The 25,540-nt window shown below is 38.5% G+C and overlaps 4 protein-coding genes across 6 annotated transcripts; 2 read left to right on the forward strand and 2 right to left on the reverse strand.

Annotated features, from left to right (window-relative positions):
* Positions 1–499: 499 nt before the first annotated feature.
* Positions 500–5,383, forward strand: serpina10b (serpin peptidase inhibitor, clade A (alpha-1 antiproteinase, antitrypsin), member 10b). Of its 2 annotated transcripts, none has more exons than XM_077537906.1 (5): positions 500–1,138; positions 3,807–4,436; positions 4,499–4,772; positions 4,850–4,997; positions 5,076–5,383. In XM_077537906.1, exons 2-5 carry the CDS (start codon positions 3,839–3,841, stop codon positions 5,265–5,267), a joined length of 1,212 nt encoding a protein of 403 aa, XP_077394032.1. In that variant the 5' UTR covers positions 500–1,138; positions 3,807–3,838; the 3' UTR covers positions 5,268–5,383. The 2 variants fall into 2 exon arrangements, with proteins under 2 accessions (XP_077394032.1, XP_077394031.1); XM_077537905.1 differs by lacking the exon at positions 500–1,138 and adding an exon at positions 3,562–3,697.
* Positions 5,384–5,892: 509 nt separating this feature from the next.
* ddx24 (DEAD (Asp-Glu-Ala-Asp) box helicase 24) lies at positions 5,893–15,093 on the forward strand. Its single transcript, XM_077539088.1, has 8 exons — positions 5,893–6,971; positions 7,528–7,947; positions 9,862–10,015; positions 10,089–10,604; positions 12,376–12,451; positions 12,873–13,061; positions 14,444–14,573; positions 14,652–15,093. Exons 1-8 carry the CDS (start codon positions 6,164–6,166, stop codon positions 14,915–14,917), a joined length of 2,559 nt encoding a protein of 852 aa, XP_077395214.1. The 5' UTR covers positions 5,893–6,163; the 3' UTR covers positions 14,918–15,093.
* A 350-nt stretch (positions 15,094–15,443) lies between these two features.
* Positions 15,444–18,181, reverse strand: LOC144031702 (ubiquitin thioesterase OTUB2-like). The gene is made up of 5 exons (XM_077539089.1): positions 17,887–18,181; positions 17,685–17,803; positions 17,518–17,602; positions 16,794–16,985; positions 15,444–16,715 (listed from the first exon to the last, which is right to left on the reverse strand). The coding sequence occupies exons 1-5, from the start codon at positions 17,968–17,970 to the stop codon at positions 16,509–16,511; spliced, it is 687 nt and encodes a 228-aa protein (XP_077395215.1). The 5' UTR covers positions 17,971–18,181; the 3' UTR covers positions 15,444–16,508.
* Positions 18,182–19,366: 1,185 nt separating this feature from the next.
* Positions 19,367–24,394, reverse strand: ccdc197 (coiled-coil domain containing 197). 2 transcript variants are annotated; one of them, XM_077539888.1, is made up of 9 exons: positions 24,071–24,394; positions 23,943–23,985; positions 23,533–23,709; positions 23,315–23,472; positions 23,160–23,242; positions 21,688–21,860; positions 20,692–20,802; positions 19,906–20,022; positions 19,367–19,842 (listed from the first exon to the last, which is right to left on the reverse strand). In XM_077539888.1, the coding sequence occupies exons 1-9, from the start codon at positions 24,346–24,348 to the stop codon at positions 19,657–19,659; spliced, it is 1,326 nt and encodes a 441-aa protein (XP_077396014.1). In that variant the 5' UTR covers positions 24,349–24,394; the 3' UTR covers positions 19,367–19,656. The 2 variants fall into 2 exon arrangements, 1 of the variants encoding a protein (XP_077396014.1); XR_013287711.1 differs by having other exon boundaries at positions 19,696–19,842; positions 19,906–20,039.
* Positions 24,395–25,540: the final 1,146 nt, after the last annotated feature.

Raw genomic sequence — 25,540 nt, forward strand, 5'->3', positions numbered from 1 at the left:
AACTGTTGCATTCAAAAGGGTGTTTGTGGCGGGATGTGAATTTAAAGCACTTGTCCACTGTCAAGTTGTAGTGAAAGTGCTCTTGCGTTTCTGCGTCGGAGCCATTCATCAGTCATTCGACGTTAAGTCATTTTTTGTGGGTACAAGGCAACAAATCATTTTGAAGCCAGCTCTGAAAATTTCATTTAATATCAGGCATTTTCATTTTAGTGGATAAGGTAATTGAGCAACACCCGTTTCTGTTGCTGTGCCTTGCTTACTACTGCGGTATATTATTTAGTTGCCGTAACTCATACAGTCATTTAATATATAGTAGGGGTGTTAAAAAAAAATCGATTCGGCGATATATCGCGATACTACATCGCGCGATTCTCGAATCGATTCAATAAAAAAAAAATCGATTTTTTTTTTTTTTTTTTTTTTTAAAGCTCAGAATTGTTCATTCGGTATTCGGATTCAACGGATTCAACGTCTTATCATTATTGCCTTTTTTTTTTTTTTTTTTTTTTGTGTGAATCGATTTTTAAACTTCCATTTTTAATGGAAAAATATTCAACAAAACGTCTGACTTCGGGTTAGGATTCACACCTTGAGCATGGAAGAATGTTATATGAACGGAACATTAAGCCTTAATATTTTATTTTAATACTGTTCAAACATGAAACAGATTACAACCTCTATAAGATAAATAAATAATACATTTTCATATAAATCTTACACTCTACAAGCTTACTGATTAGTATTTTCTAAATTTGAATGGAAAAAAATCGCAACAATCGACTTATAAATTCGTATCGGGATTAATCGGTATCGAATCGAATCGTGACCTGTGAATCGTGATACGAATCGAATCGTCAGGTACTAGGCAATTCACACCCCTAATATATAGTAACATATCATCAGTCAGTTTGTGAACATTCAAGGCAACATTACCTGTCGAGTGACTTTTTTTGAATGATACATAATTTCCCATTTGTTGCTGTCAATATACAGTAATTTGAAAGGGAACAGGATTATCGATCCACATGCGATAAACAAATTAATTCTTTATTCCAGCAGGACTTAGTACATTCTCTCCTCATCAGTGTCCATGACGATGAATGGATGGCTTCTCTTTTGACAAGTCCCCTTTAAAAAGGTTGGCTGTTGAATTGCACTGCTTTGAAATAATTATGTCTCTGCCGCTGATTGATCAGTGGCCTTCCAAATTTAATAGCAAAGTTTTGCAAAATGAGCTGTTGAGATGATTAGAAATCCAAAGAACACATTACAGCATTACTGCATTATTATTAGTGTTTTTCCGATACCGATACTGGTATCGGCAGAGGTGCCGATACTGCATTAAAACAGTGGTATCTGTATCGGTGAGTCCTCAAGTAACATGCCGATACTATTAATTCCAACACTAATATAGGACTATAGATATCCTATTGGCCCTTGAAGGCTCTGAACCAATGGAAGGACAGCTTTTTTATTTTGAGGGGAAAAAAAACCCTTAGGTATCGGTATGGTATCGGTATCGGCCGATACTGCAAAGCTGGGTATCGGAATCGGGAGCCAAAAAACGGTATCGGAACAACACTAATTATTATACCATCATTGTATTATGGAAACAGTTTATTCAGATTCCCAGCTATGCTTAGGTGGAATTTCATATGAAATTTGAATTCATGTGTAGTTTCACCTCAGGGGAGATTGAAGATTCCATGATTGAATGATTGTCACTTTTTTTCCATCATGTTTGGCTTGATTTAAAATGTACAGGCAAGCATGCAAATGCTGGGTTAACCAGTTTGACATTCATTTGCTTCTCACTGTAAGCACTAACTCATCATTTTTGTCAAGTTCTTATTCCGTAATGCACACATTCTTAAAATACATACTGGAATTGTTCCAGGATTTAAAGAAACGTTGTCATTTTATTCAACTTTTATGCTCAGCACAAAACCAAACAAAAAATAGCCCAAAACGTGAACATATTTGTTAAGTAAATGTGGACAATTTCCCATAACTCACCTCATGTACAAAGGGTGCATACACCATGTTTTCGGGCCTTCTGACAAGCGTAAGAAAATGGATGGAAGGAGAATTGATGCTCTCTCGCGGCACAAGTTTCACAGTACAGCACATTGGTTGGGAATCTGTCCTATAGGCTGGTTGTTCTCAATTAAAATTATGACCATTTCTTCAACTACTTTTTCTTTTTAAATGTCGTAATTTGGATTGGGTTTTTTTAAATACATTTTTCTGCACTAAATAAGGTCATCAAAATGTAGGAAACAGATCTTAATATGATGTCTGTTGTGATCTGGAGTTGGATCCCAAAAACGCAGACACAAATAAGAGTTTAACACTTTATTCGCTTAACAAATCTTGTCTACGAGGAACGACCTCATGACTAGATCAGAAAAGATGAGAAGGCATCATGGATCCAGAGGCATGGAACAAGGTGAACGGGGGATCGGAGAGACAGAAGACGAGAGGAGCAGATCAACAGATGAATAATTCGGCATAAACACGCTTCTATCTGACTCATAGATCTGATTGGCTGCGGCCAGACGTGGGTAACCCTGATAGGTCGCTGAAACAGGATTGACGTGCATTTATCTGATTAGCTGCTGACACGCGGGTAAAACTGATTGGCTTCTGACCAGTCGAAAGAAATTAAAAATTCCTGACATCACATAGCTTCTGACCAGTTGAGAGAGATTCAAGATTCCTGATATCACACAGTTTCTGGTTACATGCTGATTGCATCAGTTCAAATCAGACACTTGCCACAAACAAAACACAGTCATGACAATGTCGAGCATTTCTATAACACTGCAAACTTTAATCACCAGAATCATGTCACATGACGTGAGGACCCAAATGCAGACAAGACTTGGGTAAACGGTCTTGTAAGACTTTTGGGTTGTTGTGGCCTCTGAGTCAGTGATCAAAGAAGAGATGGGAAAAAAGGTTTGTGAGCTCTTTGTTTTCTTTAACTCATTTTCTCCCAAAAACGTATAAATACGTTTTTGTTAATGTTCTAAGTGTCCCAAAGACGTATTTATACTTTTTTTTTTTTATGCTAGAGCATACAGAAGGCTTTGATGCAGCCTCTCAACTGCAAAGAACGGTTGCAGAAATGGTTGTTAGTCCACAAACGGCCAGCAGGTGGCAGCAGAGCACCTAATCTTTCTTTTGATAGGTTCCATGCCTTTATAGCAATCAAACACAATATTCTGTGGGCCTTGCAAAATCAGTCAAAATCCAGTAAAACAGCCGGGAGCGAACGGGATTGGTTCTGTGAAAATGGCTGGGAGTGAATGAGTTAACCACCACACCAGACTTTTTCCATGAAAACTGAGCAATGTTTGAGTAAAACTAAACTTTTTGATGCAACCCTCTTATGATGTTATTTTAAAAGACACAATACTCATCCATGCCCTCCACACACATACACAAGCAGAGGCACTGATTCTGGCCCCATAATTGACAGGAAAAAACTTGCTTGGTATATTATTAATGATTATTTTCACCCACGCATACACAAACGCACACACACTGAATGCATCATTTCAACACATTTGGAGGGAGGGGACAAGCAACAGCAAATAGCCTATGTGCCTTGGTTAATGTGTAACACTCAAAGCACACTTGCACTTTGTTTCCCCAAATAACAATTTGGACTTAATGTTACTCAAGATGGATGGTATGTATGAGAGTCATCTACAAATAATGTTTATACGAATTAAGGGATGTCAGGTGAAATATTATTGTTTGAATTTGCCATTAACAGCATGTTTGCCTTCATGATTCAGGTTGTGCGCCCGAACATTCCCAGACCCAAATCATGGCTACGCGCAAGATGAAGATGGGTTTTGTTTTTGCGCTGATGTGTCTCCTCGCTCCGGTGCAGCAAGCGCCGCTTCCCTACTCCAGCATTTTGAATCTCTCCTTCAAAAACGTGGAGTTTGCTATGGACCTTTACCGCAAAATATCCAGCTCCCACGACAAGAACATCATTTTCTCCCCTCTGAGCATTTCCACCAGTTTTGCCGCCCTCTCCATGGCCTCTGACGGCAGCACGTACGAAGAGATACTTAAAGGACTCAAACTGCAGAATCTGGAGCAAGCTGACCAGCCGGATCTGATTCCGAAGTTGTTCCAGACGCTCCATGGGAACATCTCGCAGAACGGAACGACGAAACTGGACCAAGGCATGTCCCTCTTCGTCCGTCAACACTTTAGCATCGAGAAGACGTTTGAGGAACAGATGAAGTCCTATTTTTACGCTGACATCAAGAGTGTCAACTTTGAAGACACAAATGCAAGCATCAGTCTCATTAATGAGTATATAAAAGGCAAGACGAGGGGCAAAGTGACAGAAATGGTCACCGGAATTGATCCAACGGCCGAGCTCATGATGGTCAACACTTTTTACTTCCAAGGTAAGTTTAAATTTTAACATTGACAGTTTCCAGATAACCTCATGTGCGTTTGACTTCTACAGGTGGGTGGAAGATGCCTTTCAACCCCAATTTCACACACAACGCTCCCTTCTACATCGACAACTACAATATTCCGCAAGTGCCAATGATGTTCAATGAGGACAAGTTTGAAACGATGGAAGACACTCGTCTCGGTGCCCGTGTGCTGAAACTGCCCTACCTGGAAGGCGTGGCCATGCTCATCCTGCTGCCTAACAAAGGAGTAGATTACAATACTATCGACGATGAGATCACTGCGAAGAGGATGCTTGGTTGGATCAAAAAACTGCAAAAGACGTGAGGTGTTTTTTCTTTTTTCTTTTTAAAAACCATGTGAAATAATCAGGCTGTCTAATGCATTATTCTGTTTACAGTAAACTGGAGATCAACATCCCCAAATTTAAGATGGAGGAGTCATACGCTTTGCACGACATTCTCCCCGAGATGGGTTTCACGAATCTCTTCAGTGGCTCCGCCAATTTGACGAAGCTGAGCAAGGACAAAGGCCTTAAGGTTTCAGAGGTCAGTTTAACCCAATTTACTGTCTACAACGCATCTCTTTTTTTTTTTTTTGGGTCCTCAACTGACTTTGAATTGCAGGTGCTACATAAAGCCGTCATTGATGTGGATGAAGTGGGGACGACTGCAGCCGCTGCCACAACAATTGGCATTATTCCCTATTCACTACCCCGGACCTTCATTGTCAACCGTCCGTTTTTCTTCTTCATATACCATGAAGACACAAAATCTCTGTTGTTCATGGGCAGAGTGATTGACCCCACCAAAAACTAGCAGCTGTCACTTGCTGTACTTTGGAAATACGTTAGCTTCTTAAACCTCAGACATAGTTTGAAAATTTTCTGATGGTATATTAATACCCTAACTCTGTAATAAAACAATACAAAATATGTTGTTTTTGTGTATTTCATCAAGGAAGACAAAAAAAGACTTGCCCACGAGTGGCTGGTTGCTGCATGTCATAAAAAGTGTCTCGATTTAATCCATCTTTTAAAAATGTCACAGTGGTTGTCTTTCAAGAAAGAGACAATTTCACGATTAAAAACGAACAGCATTGATTTGACTCTGGCCATTTAAATATAAGCCAAACCAAACGCCATGGATGAAATATTAGGACCACCACTCTACCGCGTGCAGTAATAAGTCATAATTATGGTATGGAAAAATACTTGGCCATGAATGTAAAATATTTAAATGAAAAACAAGTAAGGCGTTCGCAATATAAAGAAAGAAAAAAAATACGTCCACCTATAGCTACTGGGGGGCATTATTAATTAAAGATTAATTCTTATTATATGTTTAGTATATGTGAAAAGGCATACTTGATCTATACTCCACACCAGTAGACGGCGATAATGCTCAAAATCGAAACAGCAATGAAGTTATATCTAACCACGTGACAACCAATAATGGCTGCTCTCTGGTGACATGTGCAGATATCGTCGAACTCCATTAGATTTTAACGCTAACAAAAGGCAACACTGTTATTAATCGTAGCGGTTTGATATTCTGTAGTATTTGAAGGAGCACATTGGTGCCATTGAACCACTTTTATTACGTAAATCACGCGTTGCTACTTGCTGCTAAACAGTGCACGCGCCGCTTGATCTAGATCCTCTTTTTTTTTTTTTTTTTTTTTTTTTTTTTCTTTCTGTCCACATTTTCCGAAAATGGACGCAAAGAAGACGAAAAAGAAGCGAATGAGCTTCGCGCCGCCCAAGCAAAAAAAACGGAGCATTCAGGTAAAAGGTCAATGGAAGGCGGTGAACTTGGATCCTGAACTATTCTCCGAGGAGGGCTTGCTGGAGGGTCTGGTTTGTTGTGAAAAACTGACAAAGTACACCCTAGTGGACTGCAACAAGCCTGTTGCTTATACAGAGAATGAACTTAAAGGTACAAAGAAAAAAGTCAATAAAAGAAAGTCAAGTGAAGATGATGTGGTTGAAAAGGGGGGCGTGGACAGTAAAGAATCAAAGAAGCTTTCCGAACCTGTCAAGAAAAAGAAGAAGAAAAAGAACAGTTTAGAAAACGGATGCACCAAAGATGAGACCATCACGGAGCTGGTGATGCAGAATGATGCAGGTGAGGAAGAGGAAATGAAAACCGATCAAGAGGACACGCCCATAACCGCACCACCAGCCACTGCTAGCTTAGAAAATAAACCAAAACGCAAGAAAAAGACTAAAACGAAGAAGAAAAAGAAGCAGAAAAAAGAAAATGACACTAAGGAGCATACCGACGCTAATCAGAATACAGCGAAAAGGCAAAAAAAACAAGTGAAAAACTGGACTAATGCCGCCCTTTCAGGCTCCGAAGTGATAAACGCTGATATGCATGCATGGAAAGACCTGTTTGTACCACCTGTTGTGCTCAAGGCCCTCAGCAGCCTGGGCTTCACATCACCGACCCCAATTCAAGCCCTGGTGCTGCCTCCAGCCATCAGAGATCGTATGGATATATTAGGAGCCGCTGAGACAGGTAAGCGTCTCATCAATCAAAACGATAACAGGCAACTTAACTCATTTGCTCCCAATAACGTCTAAATACGCTTTTTTTTTTATGTTCTAAGTGTCCCAAAGACGTATTTATACGCTTTGTTTTGTTTTATGCACGAGAGCATACAGAAGGCTTTGATGCAGCCTCTCAACTGCAAAGAACGGTTGCAGAAATTGTAGTTATTACACAAACGGCCAGCAAGTGGCAGCAGAGCAAAGGAGATCAACCACGGCCATGTAGATAAAAAGCTCAATTACAATTTTGAATAATTTGTGAAAACTGATGAAACTTAGCTCTCTTCTCATGCTAATTGCTGCAAACATATTTTTTTAACTTAAGACTTTAATATTTCTTTTGATAGGTTCCATGCTTTTATAGCAATAGAACACAATATTCTGTGGGCCTTGCAAAATCAGTCAAAACCCAGTAAAACAGCTGGGAGAGAACGGGACTGCTTCTGTGAAAATGGCTGGGAGTGAATGAGTTAAATGCAGTTGCCCATCTCTGTTATAGACTGACACAAATTCTCTCATTTTAGGAAGTGGTAAAACATTAGCTTTTGGCATTCCCATGATCCATAACATCCTGGAGTGGAAGGAAAGCATTGAGAACCCCGCAGATGGCAGCGTGGATCCAGACACAACGGATGCAAGCGTGGCAGAGTCACCCGAAGCTGATCCTGAGGAGCGAGACGAGGAAGAAGGAAGTATCACCGGGCAGGCCGACGACGCGGAATCTGCGCAAGATGCTAGTGAGGATGACCGCGATGGCGATGAAGATGAGGATGGGAGACTTGGGTGCGTGCAGGTCATCGAAGACGTCGAGTTTGACGCCGACACCGTCGCGAGGGAGAAGAACGTTGGTCAGGCTCGGCCTCTGCTCGGATTGGTCCTCACCCCCACCAGGGAGTTGGCAGTCCAGGTCAAACACCACATAGATGCTGTGGCCAGGTTCACTGGTGAGTTTTGCATGTGCTCACACTCGCATGCTTCCATGTAGTGCTGTGCAATATGGATAAAATATTAATGAAACGGGTGAGTTCCTTGAGATTTTATTTGAAATTTTTGTGACTACAAGTCTCGTAAAGTGAAAACACTTGTTTTAAAGTGAATTAAGTTGTGATCCGCTACTCACAGCTTTTCTATTATGTAAATGAACTATTTACAAATAAACAAGTAACATTTCTCTTCATAATGCATAACAGTGATTTTTTTTTTTTTTACAAGCGAAATCGGTTTACTGCTTTCTTTTAAGGTCCATATTGAGAACATATCACTGTCACATGTTTTGGAGGTTTCCCTCTTCCAACACAAGCTGAATCCAATCAACGGGATCGTTATCAGGCATATGCAGAGCTTGCTGATGAGCTGATCATATCAGCTGTGTTGGAGAAGGGAAACGTTCCAAAACCTGCAGGACTCCAGCCCTTGAGGACCGAGATTGCCCAGTCCTGGACTATATGGTCTGAGACTCTAGTCTAGACCATCCAAGAATATTGTAAAATCCTAAATTATTTCCCTTATAGTAAGCTGTTCAGGTAGTTTTTTTTCTTTTTCCCACAAAAGACTGTTCTATATAAACAATATGTAATTATTTATTCAAGTTTAGTATTTAATATTGCGTTTGTAGTGGCAAAATCCACCCATTTATCGATCTCAAGGGGCGGCCCTTTTGTTACTTGCTGTCGACGGAAAATGACATCATAGTTGCTCACCTTTTTTTCTGAAGCCAAGCCGCGAATAGTTGCTACCTGATCCCTGAGCTACTGTGATGCCATTTTCAGTCGACAGCAAGACAAAATGGCCGCCCGCTGAGATGGATAAAAAATGGGTGGATACAACATAATGTTAAAAAAAAAAAGGGGGGTGGGCTTATACCACCATGACATCAATACTACTTATCTGCCAATGTCTCTCTGTTGTAGGGGTGTGAATTGCCTAGTACCTGACGATTCGATTCGTATCACGATTCACAGGTCACAATTCGATTCAATACCGATTAATCCCGATCCGAATTTATAAGTCAATTGTTGCAATTTTTTTCATTCAAATTTAGAAAATACTAATCAGTAAACTTGTAGAGTGTAAGATTTGTATGAAAATGTATTATTTATTTATCTGGAACTTCAGTCTTATACAGGTTGTAATCTGTTTCATGTTTGAACAGAATTAAAATAAAATATTAAGGCTTAATGTTCCGTTCATATAACATTCTTCCATGCTTAAGTTGTGAACCCTCACCCGAAGTGAGACGTTTTGTTGAATATTTTTCCTTTAAAAATGGAAGTTTAAAAATCGATTCAGCCGCCTATTGAATCGATTCGAGAATTGCGCGATGTAGTATCGCGATATATTGCCGAATCGATTTTTTTTTTTAACACCCCTACTCTGTTGTGTAACATGGTTAGCTTTATTAGCTTTAAGCTAAACTAGCTTTAGGAAGGCAAAGCTAAGTTGTTTACATGTAGGTTTAATACACATGTAAGTCTTTTTTTTGGTTCAGTTTGACTGTAAACTTCAACTAGGAGGGGCAATAAATATACTATACGATTATATGTACTATACTAATCCCTATTTTGCATATAAAAATGATTGGAACATGCTTTTTAAATCAATCAGTCAACCAATGAAGGCTTTAGGGAAAGCCATTTCTGTTGCCCCAATGCACAAACAAGTTTGTAGGCATTCTTCGATGACTTTGGTACACAAGTCCTCGATTGTCTCGACCTTTTACCTCATTCAACACCAGTAAGCTCGGACTGTTCTTCACAGACGAACGGAAGACAGCAGAACTGTAAAATTTTCTGTCCGTTAATCGTCATCATAGCCATTCGCAGACGGACGCTATTCATAAAATGTTTGCTCTTGCACAGACATCAAGACAGTCATCGTGGTGGGTGGGATGGCCCTACAGAAGCAGAGGAGGATGTTGAATTACAGACCAGAAATCATCATCGCCACTCCCGGGCGACTGTGGGACTTGATCAAGGAGCGACATCCGCATCTTCTCAACCTCCGACATCTCAAGTGGGTCACAAGACTGCAGCGAACGAAAAGTATTTTTGCTGTGGTTGTAAATAATGTTTGCCGCGTTCCCCAGGAGCCTCGTGATCGACGAAGCCGACCGCATGGTAGAACGAGGCCACTTCGCCGAGCTGGAGTCTCTGCTGGAGATGCTGGACACCACCCACTTCAATCCCAAGAGGCAAAAATTTGTCTTCTCCGCCACGCTGACCATGAGCCACAGCCTACCTATGCGCCTGCTGCAGAAGAAGAAGAAGAAGAAGGAGCAGCCGACGGACAAGGTGGAACTCCTCATGGAGAAAGTGGGGATCAAGTCCAAGCCCAAAGTCGTCGACCTGACCAGGAAGCAGGCCACCGTGGAGACCTTGACCGAGACGCAGATTCGGTGTCAGAAAGAGGACAAGGACTTTTTCCTCTACTACTTCCTGTTGCAGTATCCGGGGCGCACCATGGTGTTCGCCAACAGCATCGACTGCATCAAGCGACTGAACTCGCTGCTGATCATTCTGGACTGCACGCCGCTGCCGCTGCACGCCAACATGCACCAGAAGCAGCGGCTGAAAAACCTGGAGAGGTTTGCTGAGAGGGAAAGGTGAGGCTTCTTATTTACTGCCTCTATGTTGGGTATATGCAAAGGGAAGGCATTCAGATATAGTGTGTTCTCTCATTTATTGCGGGTGTTCCGTTCCAAAAACTACCCGCCGTAATTTAAAAATATATTTTAAAAAATAAATAATAAAAAAAAAAAAAATCCCATTCATTATGTATATTTTTTCATTTAGTTTTTTTCATTTTTTTATTTTTACTTTATTATAAATGCCTTTTCATTCATCATTTGTTTTTTCCATTTACAATCATTTTTTCCCCATTAAAAGCATAGGTATTTTTTTATGTACTTATTATACAGCACCGTAGATATTCTTTTTCTTTTATTGTATGTGTGGGGTTTTTTTTCAATTTGGTATGATTTTTAGTTCATTAATACTTTTTTCATTCATTTGTTTTTTTTTTCATTTACAGTCTTTTTTTCTTTCCCCCAATTAAAAGTATATTTAGTTTTTTACTTGTACAGCACATTATATGTATTTTTTTTTCCATTTGTGTTTTTTCATTTTGGTATGATTTTTAAGTTTATTTTGAATACTCTTTCATTCATCATTTGTTTTTTTTCCATTTGCAGTCATTTTTCCCCCATTAAAAGTATGTTTTTATTATTATTATTATACAGCACAGTAAAAAAAACATTTTTATTTTTTGGTATGATTTTTTAGTTTATTATGAATACTTTTTCATTATTAGTTTTTTTTTCCACTTAGTTTTTTTTCCCATTAAAAGTAGGGGTGTGAATTGCCTAGTACCTGACGATTCGATTCGTATCACGATTCACAGGTCACGATTCGATTCGATGCCGATTAATCCCGATACGAATTTATAAGTCGATTGTTGCGATTTTTTTTCATTCAAATTTAGAAAATACTAATCAGTAAGCTTGTAGAGTGTAAGATTTATATGAAAATGTATTATTTATTTATCTGAAATTTCAGTCTTATAGAGGTTGTAATATGTTTCATGTTTGAAAAGCATTAAAATAAAATATTAAGGCTTAATGTTCCGTTCATATAACATTCTTCCATGCTCAAGGTGTGAATCCTAACCCGAAGTCAGACATTTTGTTGAATATTTTTCCATTAAAAATGGAAGTTTAAAAATCGATTCACACAAAAAAAAAACAAAAAAAAAAAAGGCAATGATGATAAGACGTTGAATCGGTAAGACTACCGAATGAACAATTCTGAGCTCTTTAAAAAAAAATAAAAATAAATAAATAAATCGATTCAGCCGCCTATTGAATCGATTCGAGAATCGCGCAATGTAGTATCGCGATATATCGCCGAATTGATTTTTTTTTAACACCCCTAATTAAAAGTATGTTGTTGTTTTTTTGGTTGTTTGTTTTTTTTAAATGTACTTATTATACAGCACAGTATATATTTTCTATCTCCGAAATGCAATGTCATGGCGCGACGGGACAGAAGCCGTTGGAAAGTTCTCATCGAGACGAATCCGCGGATGCCCGTATGTCCCCGGTCGGACATAGTTTGGGAGATACGGCCACGTAAAAATATAAAACGAAAAAGCGTGCTGTTCGGAAAAAACAAAAAAAAGCAAGCTGTAAAAAATCCGCGAAACAGCGAGGCCACAAAAGATAAACCCGCTGTAAATAAGGGAACACAGTACACTCCTTTAGCAGATAATATACGTAATATAAACGACATGCATTAAATGAACGTTTATAAAGTTGCTTCATATTTGAAGTTTGTGCAATTGGAACTTGTGTTTACCTTTGACGGTGTTTTCTCCAGTTGCGTGTTGCTGACGACTGACGTGGCGGCAAGAGGGCTGGACATCCCCAATGTGCAGCACGTCATCCACTACCAGGTAACATTTTTTGAAGTTGACGTTCTCCTTTCAGAAAAGCATTTACTCTGAGGATAATTGAAAAAGCGCAGATGTTTTCGACCTATCAAAATGGCAGATGATCAACATGTGTAAATCGTTTCAAAACTTTCCACCTGCCACCTTGAGAACTGTACAATTGAAGATTTTTTTTTTTTTCAAGAGATTGTAAGTAAAAATAAAAAATTTAGATGTGTTTGCATAAGTGTACACACCCATTTAAAACTGGGGATGTTCTTAGAATTGACCATTTAGCCTTGTCGCATCTAGTGTGAGCGGAAATCTTTTTACGCCGGCAGGCAGAAGTTCAGCCTCTGTATCACATGCAAAAACTTCCACCACTGCCCAGGAGCTAAATCAATTTGGAATATTTGCTGAATTCATCGTATCCACCTCCCTTCAGGTTCCTCGCACATCCGAAACATACGTCCATCGTAGTGGCCGAACGGCCAGAGCTACAAATGAGGGTCTCAGTTTGCTGCTCATCGGCCCCGATGACGTGATGAACTTCAAAAAGATTTACAGGAACCTCGGAAAGGACGAGGAGCTTCCCACGTTTCCTGTCGAGATCCAGTTCATGCAGGCAATCAAGGTGAGAAACTGTCGCTAAAAGTTCTCTATTTAATTGTAGGGATGGATGATTAACTGAAAATTTTATCGTAATTTCGATTTATTTATTTTTTGGGCTTTTCTTGATGTAATGATGGGGGAAAAACGATTAATGTGCGCTGTTCCCTACGTTGTGAAAGGACCCTGAATGCACCATGTAGCTAGCTTGTAGATAGCCCGGAGCGAATCAGTGTGATTGTCGTGCCTAAGCGGCCTTTAAACCGTTTAATTACACTCGAGTTGGAGTTAACTGTAAAAGTAAACACACGATAAAGAGAATTGCGTACATTGTGTATTTAAAACATGCTTCCTTTTTAACACATTGCAAGCCTAGTGCTAATGTAAGTGAATGGAGGATCCTATACAAATGCTAACAGGAAGTTAGCATCAACCTCGGGAGTAGTAGTCCTTCAAATAAATGTTCACACAAAAATGTTGTGGAAACGCATATCCACAGGTAAGATAACTACTCAAAGGCACATATTCTTCCCAATTTGTTATTTTAATAGAATTAAATCACAACTTTCTTCAGTTCTAATTGTGTGTACACCATGGATGCATGGCACCACACTGCCCCTAAGAGGCCAAAACTAGCAGGAACACCCAGTAGTTGTTTTGCAATTACTGTTTTAGTATACAGAATTTTTATTTTATCTTTTTTGAGTTCAAGGAGTCACTGAATTTTCTTTTCCTCAAAATTCGAGGATACAATTATATTCAAGGACTTTTTTTTATTTATTTTTTTATTGTCATACGAACACACATTTCCACATGACAAGCACAAAATACAATTCCTGAGGTCCCGCTTATTTTAAATTTGAAAATGAAGAATGAAAATGCAAGAGGCTTGAATTTCATACATTTATAAGGTTATGCTATAGTGTTCAAGAATAAAGTGTTCAAAATGAAGGCATGAATAGGCCTAAAGCTTTGATTATAGTTGAGTTTTAGTAGTTGGAAAAAAAAAAGTTTTAAAATCAATGAATAATCGTTTTATTAGTCATGATTTCAACCAGAATAATTATTTTTCCCATAATCGTCCAGCCCTATTTAACACATTCACTGCCAGCCCAGCAAAAATGCATTATTTGACGTCTTTTTCCGTCAATGGCAGTCAATGACTTAAGATGAGATGTAACCAAAATTGATGGATTTTTAAGCAATATTTGCCTTAAAAAAAAGAAAAAAGAAAAAAGGAGGCTGCAATATAATCACAAAATATATTGGCACATTGTGTTTAACACATTCACTGCCAGCCCAGCAAAAATACATTATTTGACGTCTTTTTCCGTCAATGGGAGTCAATGAGTTAATTGGTTCTTCGCGTGTTGTATTTAACGTTCGAAAATGTGAATCTCAATCCAGGAGCGTGTAAACTTGGCCAGAAAGATCGAAAAGATTGAGTTCTACAACAGCAGGCAAAAACATCACAACTCCTGGCTCAGGCAAGCAGCGGAAGCTATGGACATCGACCTCGACGAAGACCTCTTGCTAGGTGAGCGCAAAAACGCTCGAGTCCACATTTCCAACCAATCAAACGCAGGAGACTGAACTTTTCAGTGTGCTTCTACAGGCAAAGGGAGGGATGAGGACGATGACCGGGAGCAACAGAAAATGGTGAAAGGGATGAAGAAACACCTGAAGTATCTCATCTCCCAGCCAGTGTTCAAGAGCGTGACCAAGACCAAGTACCCCACTCAGATGGGACGCCTGTGCCTGGATAACCTGCCTGTCGTGGGGGAACGGAGCGCCCTCTTGAGTGTGTCGGCGCAGCAGAAGAAAAGGAAAAGTGGTCCGCCAGAGCAGAAAAAAAGGAAGCAGAAAAAAGGCCAGCATTGAATTCTTACAGAAATAGACATTTATATATTTTATAGTGCTGTCAAAGTTAAAGCAGAGTTCAATCTTTAAAGGGATACTTTACTTATTTAGCCATTTTTGGCAGTCAAACATTAATATTTTGCCTATAATAAATGTGATATTTTCATTATTTTTCATGTACAATTAGTACCTTTAAAAATACATTTTGCAGCTTGCCGTCGACTGAAAATGACATCACAAGGGCTCAGGTAACCAATCACAGCTCAGCTTGCGAATGTCACATGACCAAACCTACAAAAGAGGTGAGCTGTGATTGGTTACCTGAGCCCTTGTGATGTCATTTTCAGTCGACGGCAAGTTACAAAATGTGTTTTTAAAGGTACTATTTGTACGTGAAAAATAATGAAAGTATCAAATTAATTATAGGCAAAATATTAACTTTTTATTGCTATAATGGAATAAATAAGTGAAGTATCCCTTTAAGGACTTCGAAATGTTCACATCTTGAAAATGGACAGTTTGGGACAACAATCACATACACTGCAGCTTTGCCTCATTAACGCAAACTATTTTAATAAATTGTAATTATTTCTTGAATTATATTTCAGTTAGAATGCAGAAAAAAAATAAACTGACTCACACTAGTACAGGGGTGTCCAAACTTTTTCATTTGAGGGCCACATACAGAAAATCAGAAGGACGCAAGGGCCACATAATGTTATGAAGAGAAATTGTGTTTAGTCCTAAAAATTGTACAAATAATTTATTTGTGCTTTTGCATATTTAGAAAAATGCTACAGTATATAAACCAATTTATTTGTAATATGGCAGTAGGGTTATTATAGTTTTGGAATTTTTCATTTTAGTTAGTTTTTTTTATTAGTTTTCAGGGTGGTTCTGTTAGTTTTTATTAGTTTAGTTATTTAAAAAAATGTTTAGTTTTAGTTTAATTTGTTAGTTTCAGTATTAGTATTAGTTTTTTAAAAAGTGTATTACTTGTACGTGTGTATTACTGTGCGTAATATTTAAAAAACACCATGGGCGCAACGTCATGTGAAGGTGCTTTTCTATTGGCTGCGGATGACGTCACTTCTGTGTGACATACTTTCAAACATCATTTTTCCGGTTTATGTCAAAATAAATCTACTAAAAATCACATTTAAAATCATCCCCAAAGTCTCATGCATTAAATTAATTACCAATGACTAAAACGAAGGACATATTTGCGGTAACAATATTGTTTTTTTGAATTTTAGTTTTAGTTTATTCATTAGTTTTAGTGACCTAAAATAACCTTTAATAGCACCTGTGTTTTTCGACACCCTCCCTTCTTACTTTGACCATCTCCAAACATTTTTGTTTTATTTTATTTGAACTGATTCAAATGGCATTTTTTAGCATATGTCGCGGGCCACTGAAAAATGGACGACGGGCCGCAAATGGCCCCCGGGCCGTAGTTTGGACACCCCTGCACTAGTAAAACAGTATGTAAGCTGTGGAAAATATCACTAGGCTTCACATGTCAATGAGAATTGACAGTGCTTTGTAAAACATTTGACGTGTCGGAATTTAACTTCCAGTGCAACTGTCCACGACTGGGAGGGGCAGACAGTCAGGGTGGGGGTCTCGGGCCCAGAATGCTAAAGTGTGAAATGTGGTGGAAGAGGTGCATGGAGGGCTCGGCGCCATCTGGGATAACGTGATGTACCAACTGCTCATCTTCGCCATGCATCGAGATGATGTGGATGCAGATATCCAGCGCCTGAGTCAGAGCCAGGATGTCCACATGGTCGCACTCCATCCCCATGGCTTCCACTTCCTGCGCACGAGAGTTGATTTCGAGGGATTACGGTAAGCCTCCATGACGCGTTTGTTGAGTATGGGTGCGGCAACTGACTTGATGACAGTAGTCCTGCAGACTGGGCGCCTCCACGAAGTTGCAGAAGTCGTCGGCGTGGTTCCGCAGGTGCGCGGACGTCAGCAGGCGCAGGTACTGCACCACGCTGTCTGAGGTGACGTGATCGTTGAGGAACCTGAACAGCATCTCGTCCCGCTCGCTGCCTTCACAGTGCTCGATGACATTCAGGAGCTTTGGGAATGGGGAGAATTAAAAAAAATAAAATAAAATAAAATAGCGGTATTTATTCAAATCATGGTTTCAAAACAAGGTTAGGGTTTTAAATCTTTGGGTTTCAAGTCTGGGTGTGGATTTGTATGTGTTGACCTCCATACCTCCCTTAAATAAGTTGAAAACATTCTTAATACTTGTATTTACTATGCAGGCTCACTAATCTAAACACGATATTCTGAGTACAGAGTAATGCAGCAAAATTCACTGTTTTATCCATATAAGTCCATTTTGCCACTTGCTGTCGACTGAAAATCACATCGGTTGCTCAGGTAACAACCAATCACGTCTCATCTGTTTCTGAAGTTGAACCGTGATTGGTCGATACTTAAAAGTTGAGCCCATAACTCAAAATTCCACTAACACAATATCAATCATTAATGCTGTGTTTGGAGTACTGGAGACACATACAACGTAAAGAAAATCTTTGGGTTGAATTCCGCTTTATATATATATTTTAAAAAAAAAAGAAAAAAGAAAAAGAAGATATTACTGTGTTCAAGTGGAGCTGGAAGAAACTCGGGTCAAATCCTGCCGAGGAGAGGCGTTCACTCGTCATGATGATTTTCTCCTTGAATCTTAACGCGAAATTATTACATGACAGTATCAGAGATTTGAAGAAGATAATGAAAGTTAGTTGATGGGGATAATAACGGTGACCTTTGCAAAGCCTCGACGTTGTGCAGGATTGATTCCAAATAGGCGAAACAAAAGGCTCTGTAAAAACAGTTTCCATCGCCTCGCACTTTCCTCACGGAGGAGAACAAGCCGCTCAGCTCCTGATAAAGCACAGCAGTGGATTAACACGAAAAAAATAGTTAAAATAGTTAATTGCGCCTTCGGCTGCGGCGTAATGACCTACTTGACATTTGCTGGAATGTTGTTGCTGTTCGAAGAGCACAGAGACATCTTCTCTGTCAGACACCAGGAGGCTGTCGGCCTCCATTTTTCGGAGAAAAATACGCGATAGCACAAGCTGCGGCTACGAACGGCGTTTTCGTCATGCCATTGGCACTGCAACATTCAGTAAACGTTTCGGTGGGTGATAAACAGAGGCAAAGCTCAAAGGCACTTCGCCTGTTTTGTTTTCAATTTTGACGGAAGTATGATACCACGTGGTTGTCGCTTAAAGATGCAGTGCAACTTTAGTGTAACATGTCCTACCTCATGCAGTATTACGTAAAAGTAGAGGTGAGAATACGTCACGTGTTATGCAAGTCCTACGTTTCAGGTCAATTTTCAAGCAATCCCAAAGTTACGGAGTCAAAAATGAAGCAGTTCAACAAGTGGGAGTGGGTCAGCCGAGTTTCAGGCCTCAGATTCAGATCAGCCCACTTTAATTCACAATGTTTTAATGACGATACGGCACAAGACCTTTTAGAAGTTTTTTATTTTTTTTTATTTTATCAAACGCTGTTAAACCAGCAAGGCAGCTACCACTGCACTTCCTATTAAAGCTCTTATTTAGATAACTATAAACACAACTTCCGTACAGAGCTGACAGAAGCTAACTTTACGAAGGCGGCTTTCCTCATGCTTTGTTGACGTTATTGTGCTTGTGGCCATTTGGCCAAGTTATACCTCTTTATGTACTCATAAATTCAAACCCATCCATTTTTTTTTTTCATTCGTAGTAATGACAAAAATATCCAAACCACGCAATTTTGTTTCGTACTCGAGTAAAATAAATAAAAAATAAACTAAGATGAAAAATTATTTTGATTAGTAAAAGTAGTCAGTCACAAGGAAACTACGCTGTACCATTTTGCTGGAGCGGGTCACAATTATAATGTTATAACATTACTAATGACCCATTAATCATGAATATCTGGGAAGCACCATTAAGGAGCTGTAAATGTACATTTACGTGTTTTGTTTTTTTACGTGTTTTGTTTTTTTGTTTAAATCAGTTTGTTTTTTTGTTTTTTGGGGGGGGGTCATTTTTGTTTTGTTTTAATAGTTTTAATATTAGTTTTAGTTAAAAAAAAAAAAAAAAAAAAGTTGCCAGTTACTGTATATTCCCCATAATGTAAACTGTTTACTTCACTGGGAAAATGTGAGATTAGCAGGAGAAATGACTGATCGGTAGCATTTGGGAGATAAAATTGAAATTACAGTGTCTCCCGCATGTTTCAGCATTGTTGGCATATACGGTGATAAACTATCATTCCCAAACGATTGACCTTCCTTCTTCTGTATGGCCGAACAATGATAAACAGTCAAAGCTCATGTATTGAGTGAATAATAATAGATTTGACTTAATATCACACTTGAGTTTACAACAGGCATTACTGACATCCAACTGGATTTTTTTTTCCGAAATAATAATCTTGCCACACAAGTAACAGAAGGCATTTCATTTATTGTAGTGTCTCAGTGTAAACACGAGGGGGGGCTATGTAAAAGGAGTACTGGGGCAATTCAAATGTTGAATATACAAATCTACACAATCATTTTGACTTGGAAAACAGAAGTGAAATACAATAAATTATTCTCTTTAAAGTTTCAGTTGTTAAATAGGACATCACACACTCATCACAGCTTTTACTTCATAAGCAGTTTAATTTTGCAAGTGAAGCTTTTGATCATTTGTGTTTTTTTGTTTTGTTTTTTTTATGTCCACCTGAGCACCTCAACTAGATTGATCACTCGCTCTACTGACTTTACTTTGACTTTTAAGTTGAGTTTTACTGCCAAAACTGCTCATGGAGGCCTTCGCTTTCATGTCAGTCAAAGCCGTTTTACTTGTGGTTTGGGAACCACCCACTAAAAGTTTCCTCGCCCTCTTCTCTGTGTCCGCCTTGTCCACGAGGTACTCCTGAAAAACAGTCATTGTTTAATTAGCAGGACTCAAGTTAAAGAGACTCAAATCATTCCTTACCTTCACCATGTCCATCATTAAGGATGCGTTCATGTTTTCCAGAGTTCCGTACGCTGGCATGTAACACTGCTCTGCGAGGTTGCTGATAGCCAAGATTAAGCTTCCCACTTCTTCAGCCTGAGAGATGATGCATGCTTCATACATAAATAAAACTGTAAACGTTTTCATCCTATAAATAGGACTTCAATCACTTAATATTACTCTTTCTTTTTTTTCTTCTTTTTTTTTCGTGTTGCCTTAAAGGTAAAGTCAACCAAAAATGTTCTGCTCCATGCAGACTCACTAGTTATCCATCTCAGGGGGTGGCCATTTTGTGACAGAAAATGACATCATAGTTGTTCCGAGCTCAGGTAACGACGAATCACGGCTCACCTGTTTTCTGAAGCTTTTATGTTACAATTGTGGTATATGACTTAAGCAGCAGAATTTTCAGTATTTTGAATTTTGACTTAAGTAGCACCCGTTTTTATCCATCCGAGGGAGCGGCCATTTTGTGACTTGCCATCGACGGAAATTGACATCACAGTTCTAGCTGGCGCTTGGAAACTGCCCTAACTGCGATAATAATGCTAATGCTTTCACTGAATTGATTTTAACAATGGCTCAGATGGTTTGACGCATGCTGATGTCATATTTATGAATGTAACACAGTGGCATCCATCACACGTCAGCAGAGCTCAGAATCTGTCTGCCTGCACCTTGGATCCAATCCACCAAAACTAGACTTGGCCCGGCACGAAAATGAAATTTTCCGTTTCTACGTTGAGCGCACGTGAGTGAGAACACCTTTTTTCTGGACTGTCCTTGCTCCTTTAGCAGTTTGTCTTCTGCCTGCTTGGTCTTCTCTTTAAGGCTCTCCAACTCGTGCTGAAGTTCATAAAGTTCTTTACTGGCCATCTAAGAGAAAGGTAACAATTCAGGTCAGGTCAAGCTCGCATACCGTAAAAAACGTTTAATGTCTCTAGTCCAGGGGTGTCCAAACTTTTTCATTTGAGGGCCACATAAAGAAAATCAGAAGGACGCAAGGGCCACATAATGTTATGAAGAGAAATTGTGTTTAGTCTTAAAAATTGTACAAATAATGTATTTTGTGCTTTTGCATATTGAGAAAAATGCTACAGTATATAAACCAATTTATTTGTAATATGGCAGCAGGGTTATTATAGTTTTGCAATTTTTCATTTTAGTTTTTATTTGATTTGAGGTTTGTTTTTTTAAATTAGTTAGTTTTAATTAGTTTTCAGGGTGGTTCTGAAAGTTTTTTTTATTAGTTTTATTTCTTTAATAAATGCTTAGTTTTAGGTTAGTTTTAGTGTTAGTTTAAAAATTTTTTTTTGTTTTTTTATTACTTTTGCGCAATATTTAAAAAACATCATGGTCGCGGCGTCATTATTCCAGTTTATATCAAAATAAATCTACTAAAAATCACATTTGAAATCATCCCCAAAGGCTCATGCATTAATTACCAAAGACTAAAACAAAAGACATTTTTGCTATAATTATAGTTAGTTTTCTTTTTTTTAAAAAGCATCTTCGTTTTTATTTTATTTTGTTAACGAAATTGTTTTTTGAATTTTTATTTTTTTCGTTTAATAGCACCTGTGTTTTTCGACACCCTCCCTTCTTACTTTGAACATCTCCTAACATTTTTGTTTTTATTTTATTTGAACTGAGTCAAATGCCATTTTTAGCATATGTCGCGGGCCACTAAAAAAATGGACGGCGGGCCGCAAATGGCCCCCGGGCCGTAGTTTGGACACCCCTGCTCTAGTCAAACCTAACCAATTTGTGCAAGCTGTGTCCTTCCTTCATGGCATGCAGCTGTCGCCTGCCTCGCTCCACCTCCTCCTCCACACGGCCCAAACGCCGCAGCAGCTGCCGGTGGGTGAAGCACAGGGTCTCGTGGCGCCGGATGATGGGCATGACTGCACATTCCGAGTCGATCTCAAGGTGACCTTAAAGAGGCAGCGCAGAGTTAGCGCTTCATAACAATTGGTCGAGTGAAGTCATTTCTCGAGCGCAGTGATTTTCTTTCTTTGTTTGTGTTGAAGGAGCAAATTTATACATGGCAGTTATGTCTGTATAAGATGTGAACCTTGAGGTTGGAACAAAAGGTTTTAATTAGGGTTTAAAGTTCCTTTAATACCATAAATGTATTTAATTCGCAATGACTGCTCCTTACTTGGAAAGCCTTTACTGGGGGAATTCCAGTCGCAATTAGCAGTAATAAATGCAATAATAATGCATATATTTGTGGAGACTTCGGCCAAGTTGTATTTTACAATTTTAATAACGTGCAGAATTTCACAAGTTGCTTCATGTTATAGATTAGATAACTCTTGATATGAAAAGAAAAATGCACTGAGCTGTCACCAGTGTCTTACAAATGCAATTATGCCATCTACTGGCCGATAATGACCTCAACACAAATCAATAGCACACTCGTTTATTAAAGTACAGTACATCTTTTTAATTTAACTCAACTTTATGAATTATTATAAAATCACTGCATCGATGACTAAAATATGCAGCCCTATTTCTATTAGTTTATTTTTTCCCACTTTTATATCAACAAGAGTTTGAAAACTTCGGGAAAAAAAAAATTTAGTTGTACATTTTACTGTACATTTAGAACAGATATAAAATTTGCAATTACTGTTGAGTTATGCGATTCATTATGATTAACTCATTGAGTCCTAGACATTTTCACTGAAGAAACCCCCTTTTGACAGGTTTTGCAAGGCCCACAGAATATTGTGTTCTATTGCTATAACAACATGGAACCTACCAAAAGAAAGATTAGAGTCTTTTCTTTCATCAGGAAAAAAAAAAGTATATTCCTATCTGCTTCAGTTTTTGTAGCAATTAGCATTAGAATATAGCTAAGTTTCATCAATATTCACATTGCTGGTGAAAACACAGCTTATTGCAACATGGGCCTGGCGGATCTCTTATACTCTGCTGCTACCTGCTGGCCGTGTTTTTCATAACCACGATTGCTTCAAGCCGCATTAAACCTTCTGTATGCTCTTGCATTAAAACCAAAAACCAAAAACGTGTAAACACGTTTCTGGGAGTGAATGACAAAGTATTAAAAACGTTTTTACACGTTTTTGAGCTTGAATGAGTTAAAAATGTTAATTTAGTTATTTATTTATTTATTTATTTATTTTAGATGATGCTAAAGTGATGGTAGTGGAACTATCTAATCAATGATGTCATCATCAGAGTCATAACAGTAAATGTCCACATACTGTTTGGGAGATAATCCAAAGTTTTCATCAAAAAGTCCTCATAGATTTTGTATTTGGATAGTCTCTCCTTTAAAACGAGCCTCCTGCCAATTAAAATAAGCAAATAACGTCACTGGAGTTGTGATTGAGCGTCACATAAAGGTGAAGGCTCTCACCTGGCTCGAAGTCGTTGCAGGTGTTTTGTCAGCTCCTCCAGCTCACGCTGCTTCATCAGGTTGTGCTCCTGCACCGCCTTGTACTGCCGCACAACTTCATTGCGCCTCACTTCATTGTCACTCACAAGCTTTTCAAATTGCAGCACTTTCTCTTTGGTCTGTGGTAAGATGCATGTCACACAATAACGGCCTAATCTAATCTAATATACATACTGTACCTCTTGATGTTTTATTTGCAACGCTGCCTTCCTTTGAGCCAGCTCCTCCACATTTCGCTTAAACTCTTCTCTCTTGAGTGCGAGAATGTTGTTCACTTCATCCAGCTCGGCTTGTTTCTTTAGAACCAGAGTCTTTTGTAACGTGTTCACGCCAATCTTAAGGATCCTGCTTGGAGGCTAAATATCAAACCAATAACATTTAAGTGCGCTTACTATGAAATGGTGGTCCAATAAAATACACAGTACATTACAGGTCTTCTTATACTGCCCCCAGGTGGCCAAGGTGGGCACATCAGAATGAGCAGTATTTTTAAAAGTGTGACAAAATGTTTTAAATTTAGAGTACTTTTCCCCCCCTCATTAAAAACACTTCTATTTTTCGTTTTGTTTTTGTTTCAAGTTGCTCTCACCTCAGTTACAACTGGGATGTAATTCACATTCTCTTCTTTTTTCCTGAGAAGGGAAACATTGTACACAATTCAGCCGGAAGTGAGTTGAGTAGGGATTTGAATGCAGAAAAAGAGCAGAGCAGGCCTACCCGCAGTCATCGGGCTGAGTAATAAAAATGTTCCTCGTCTTCTTCTCCACTCTGAGCTTCAGCCGCTCGTGGTCGGCCAGGAAAGGAAGCGAAGTGGTCATCATGGTGAGGGCAAGTAAACAAGTGTTGTCCACGTTCGAACGATCACGGACAGGGAACGTTCCGGATGTTTTTTGTTGTTGTTTTTTTTTAAATTCCCCCCTGGACTTCACGCCTAGTTGCTTGGAGATCACACGCCAGTTAAAGGGAATGTGTTCGGATCGGTTCTCAGTTGTCATAGCAACGTCCACAGGAGGCGGTGCTGTTTGTCGCAGGGGATGCAAATGACTTCCGGAAGATTGCACTCGGGTCAGGAAGTAAGTCTTCAAAGTGGATTTCTCACTGAACGAATAAACAAATGGTTTATTTATTTATTTATTTATTTATTTACATTAGATGTTTCACAATGCACACTAAGACATAGCTTTGAATAAGTCGTGAAATAAAACAAAAAAAACAGAAAAAACACAATTACATAACCTTGCTGCCCTTGCGTCATTATTTTAAATATTTAATGTGGATATATTACAAAAGGTTTTTGCAACATTGTACTTTTACATAATAATTGTAAAGATTTATTAATAATTTCAATGCTCTTGCCAGGATAGACTTAAAAGAAATAAAATGCATTAAAAAAAAATGTTTTTATATTTTTAATTCGTGTTCACTGGCCTGAGGGACTTTGCACACAATGTATTAATGATACAAATAGGTTTCTGGTGAGAAAGTGCAACATATTTTGGAGAAAATAAGGGCAGAATAAAAAAACAAGTAAAAATATGATTTGACAAAAGCAAGTTATCAATAAATTTAAATAAGACAAAACTTATGATATTTCAAAAAATGGTAATGTAAACTACCAAGAGTACTATATATTGGCAGTCAAATCTAAACTGTCAAAAGTTATAGCTACATTCTGGCTAGAGTGAAACATTTTTGTCAATTAGAAATATTTGCACATGCTTTGCAGTTTGTTAGTGTTACCATATTGTTCAGAGATTTGTGGAAAGATAAGATTTCATAAGAATTCATTATAGCCTTTGTTTTTACTGCAAAATTGTTAGTTGTGCAAAATAGAGCTATCAGAGCAATCCATAATGTCGAAAAGCTTCACCATACAACTGCACTGTTTCTACTTTGTAAATGCATTTTTTTTAAACATTATTTATAACATGTGGTTGTTTTCCAATTTTGGTCATGTGACATTCACAAAAATAGAGCCCTGAGTCACTTTGATGTCATTTTCATTCGACAGCGAGTGGCAGTACAGGGCAAAATGGCCGCTCCCTGAAACTGATAAAAATAGATTTTTTTTTCTGCTTAATTCATATTCCACAAATGAAATATTAATCTGAATCTAGGCTTTAGGGACAATTAGGAACAATATTTACACAAATCAATCTCAGTTAAAACTATTCATTTCATAGAAAC

The sequence above is a fragment of the Festucalex cinctus genome, chromosome 12, assembly GCF_051991245.1.
Source record: "Festucalex cinctus isolate MCC-2025b chromosome 12, RoL_Fcin_1.0, whole genome shotgun sequence".
NCBI lineage: Eukaryota > Metazoa > Chordata > Actinopteri > Syngnathiformes > Syngnathidae > Festucalex > Festucalex cinctus.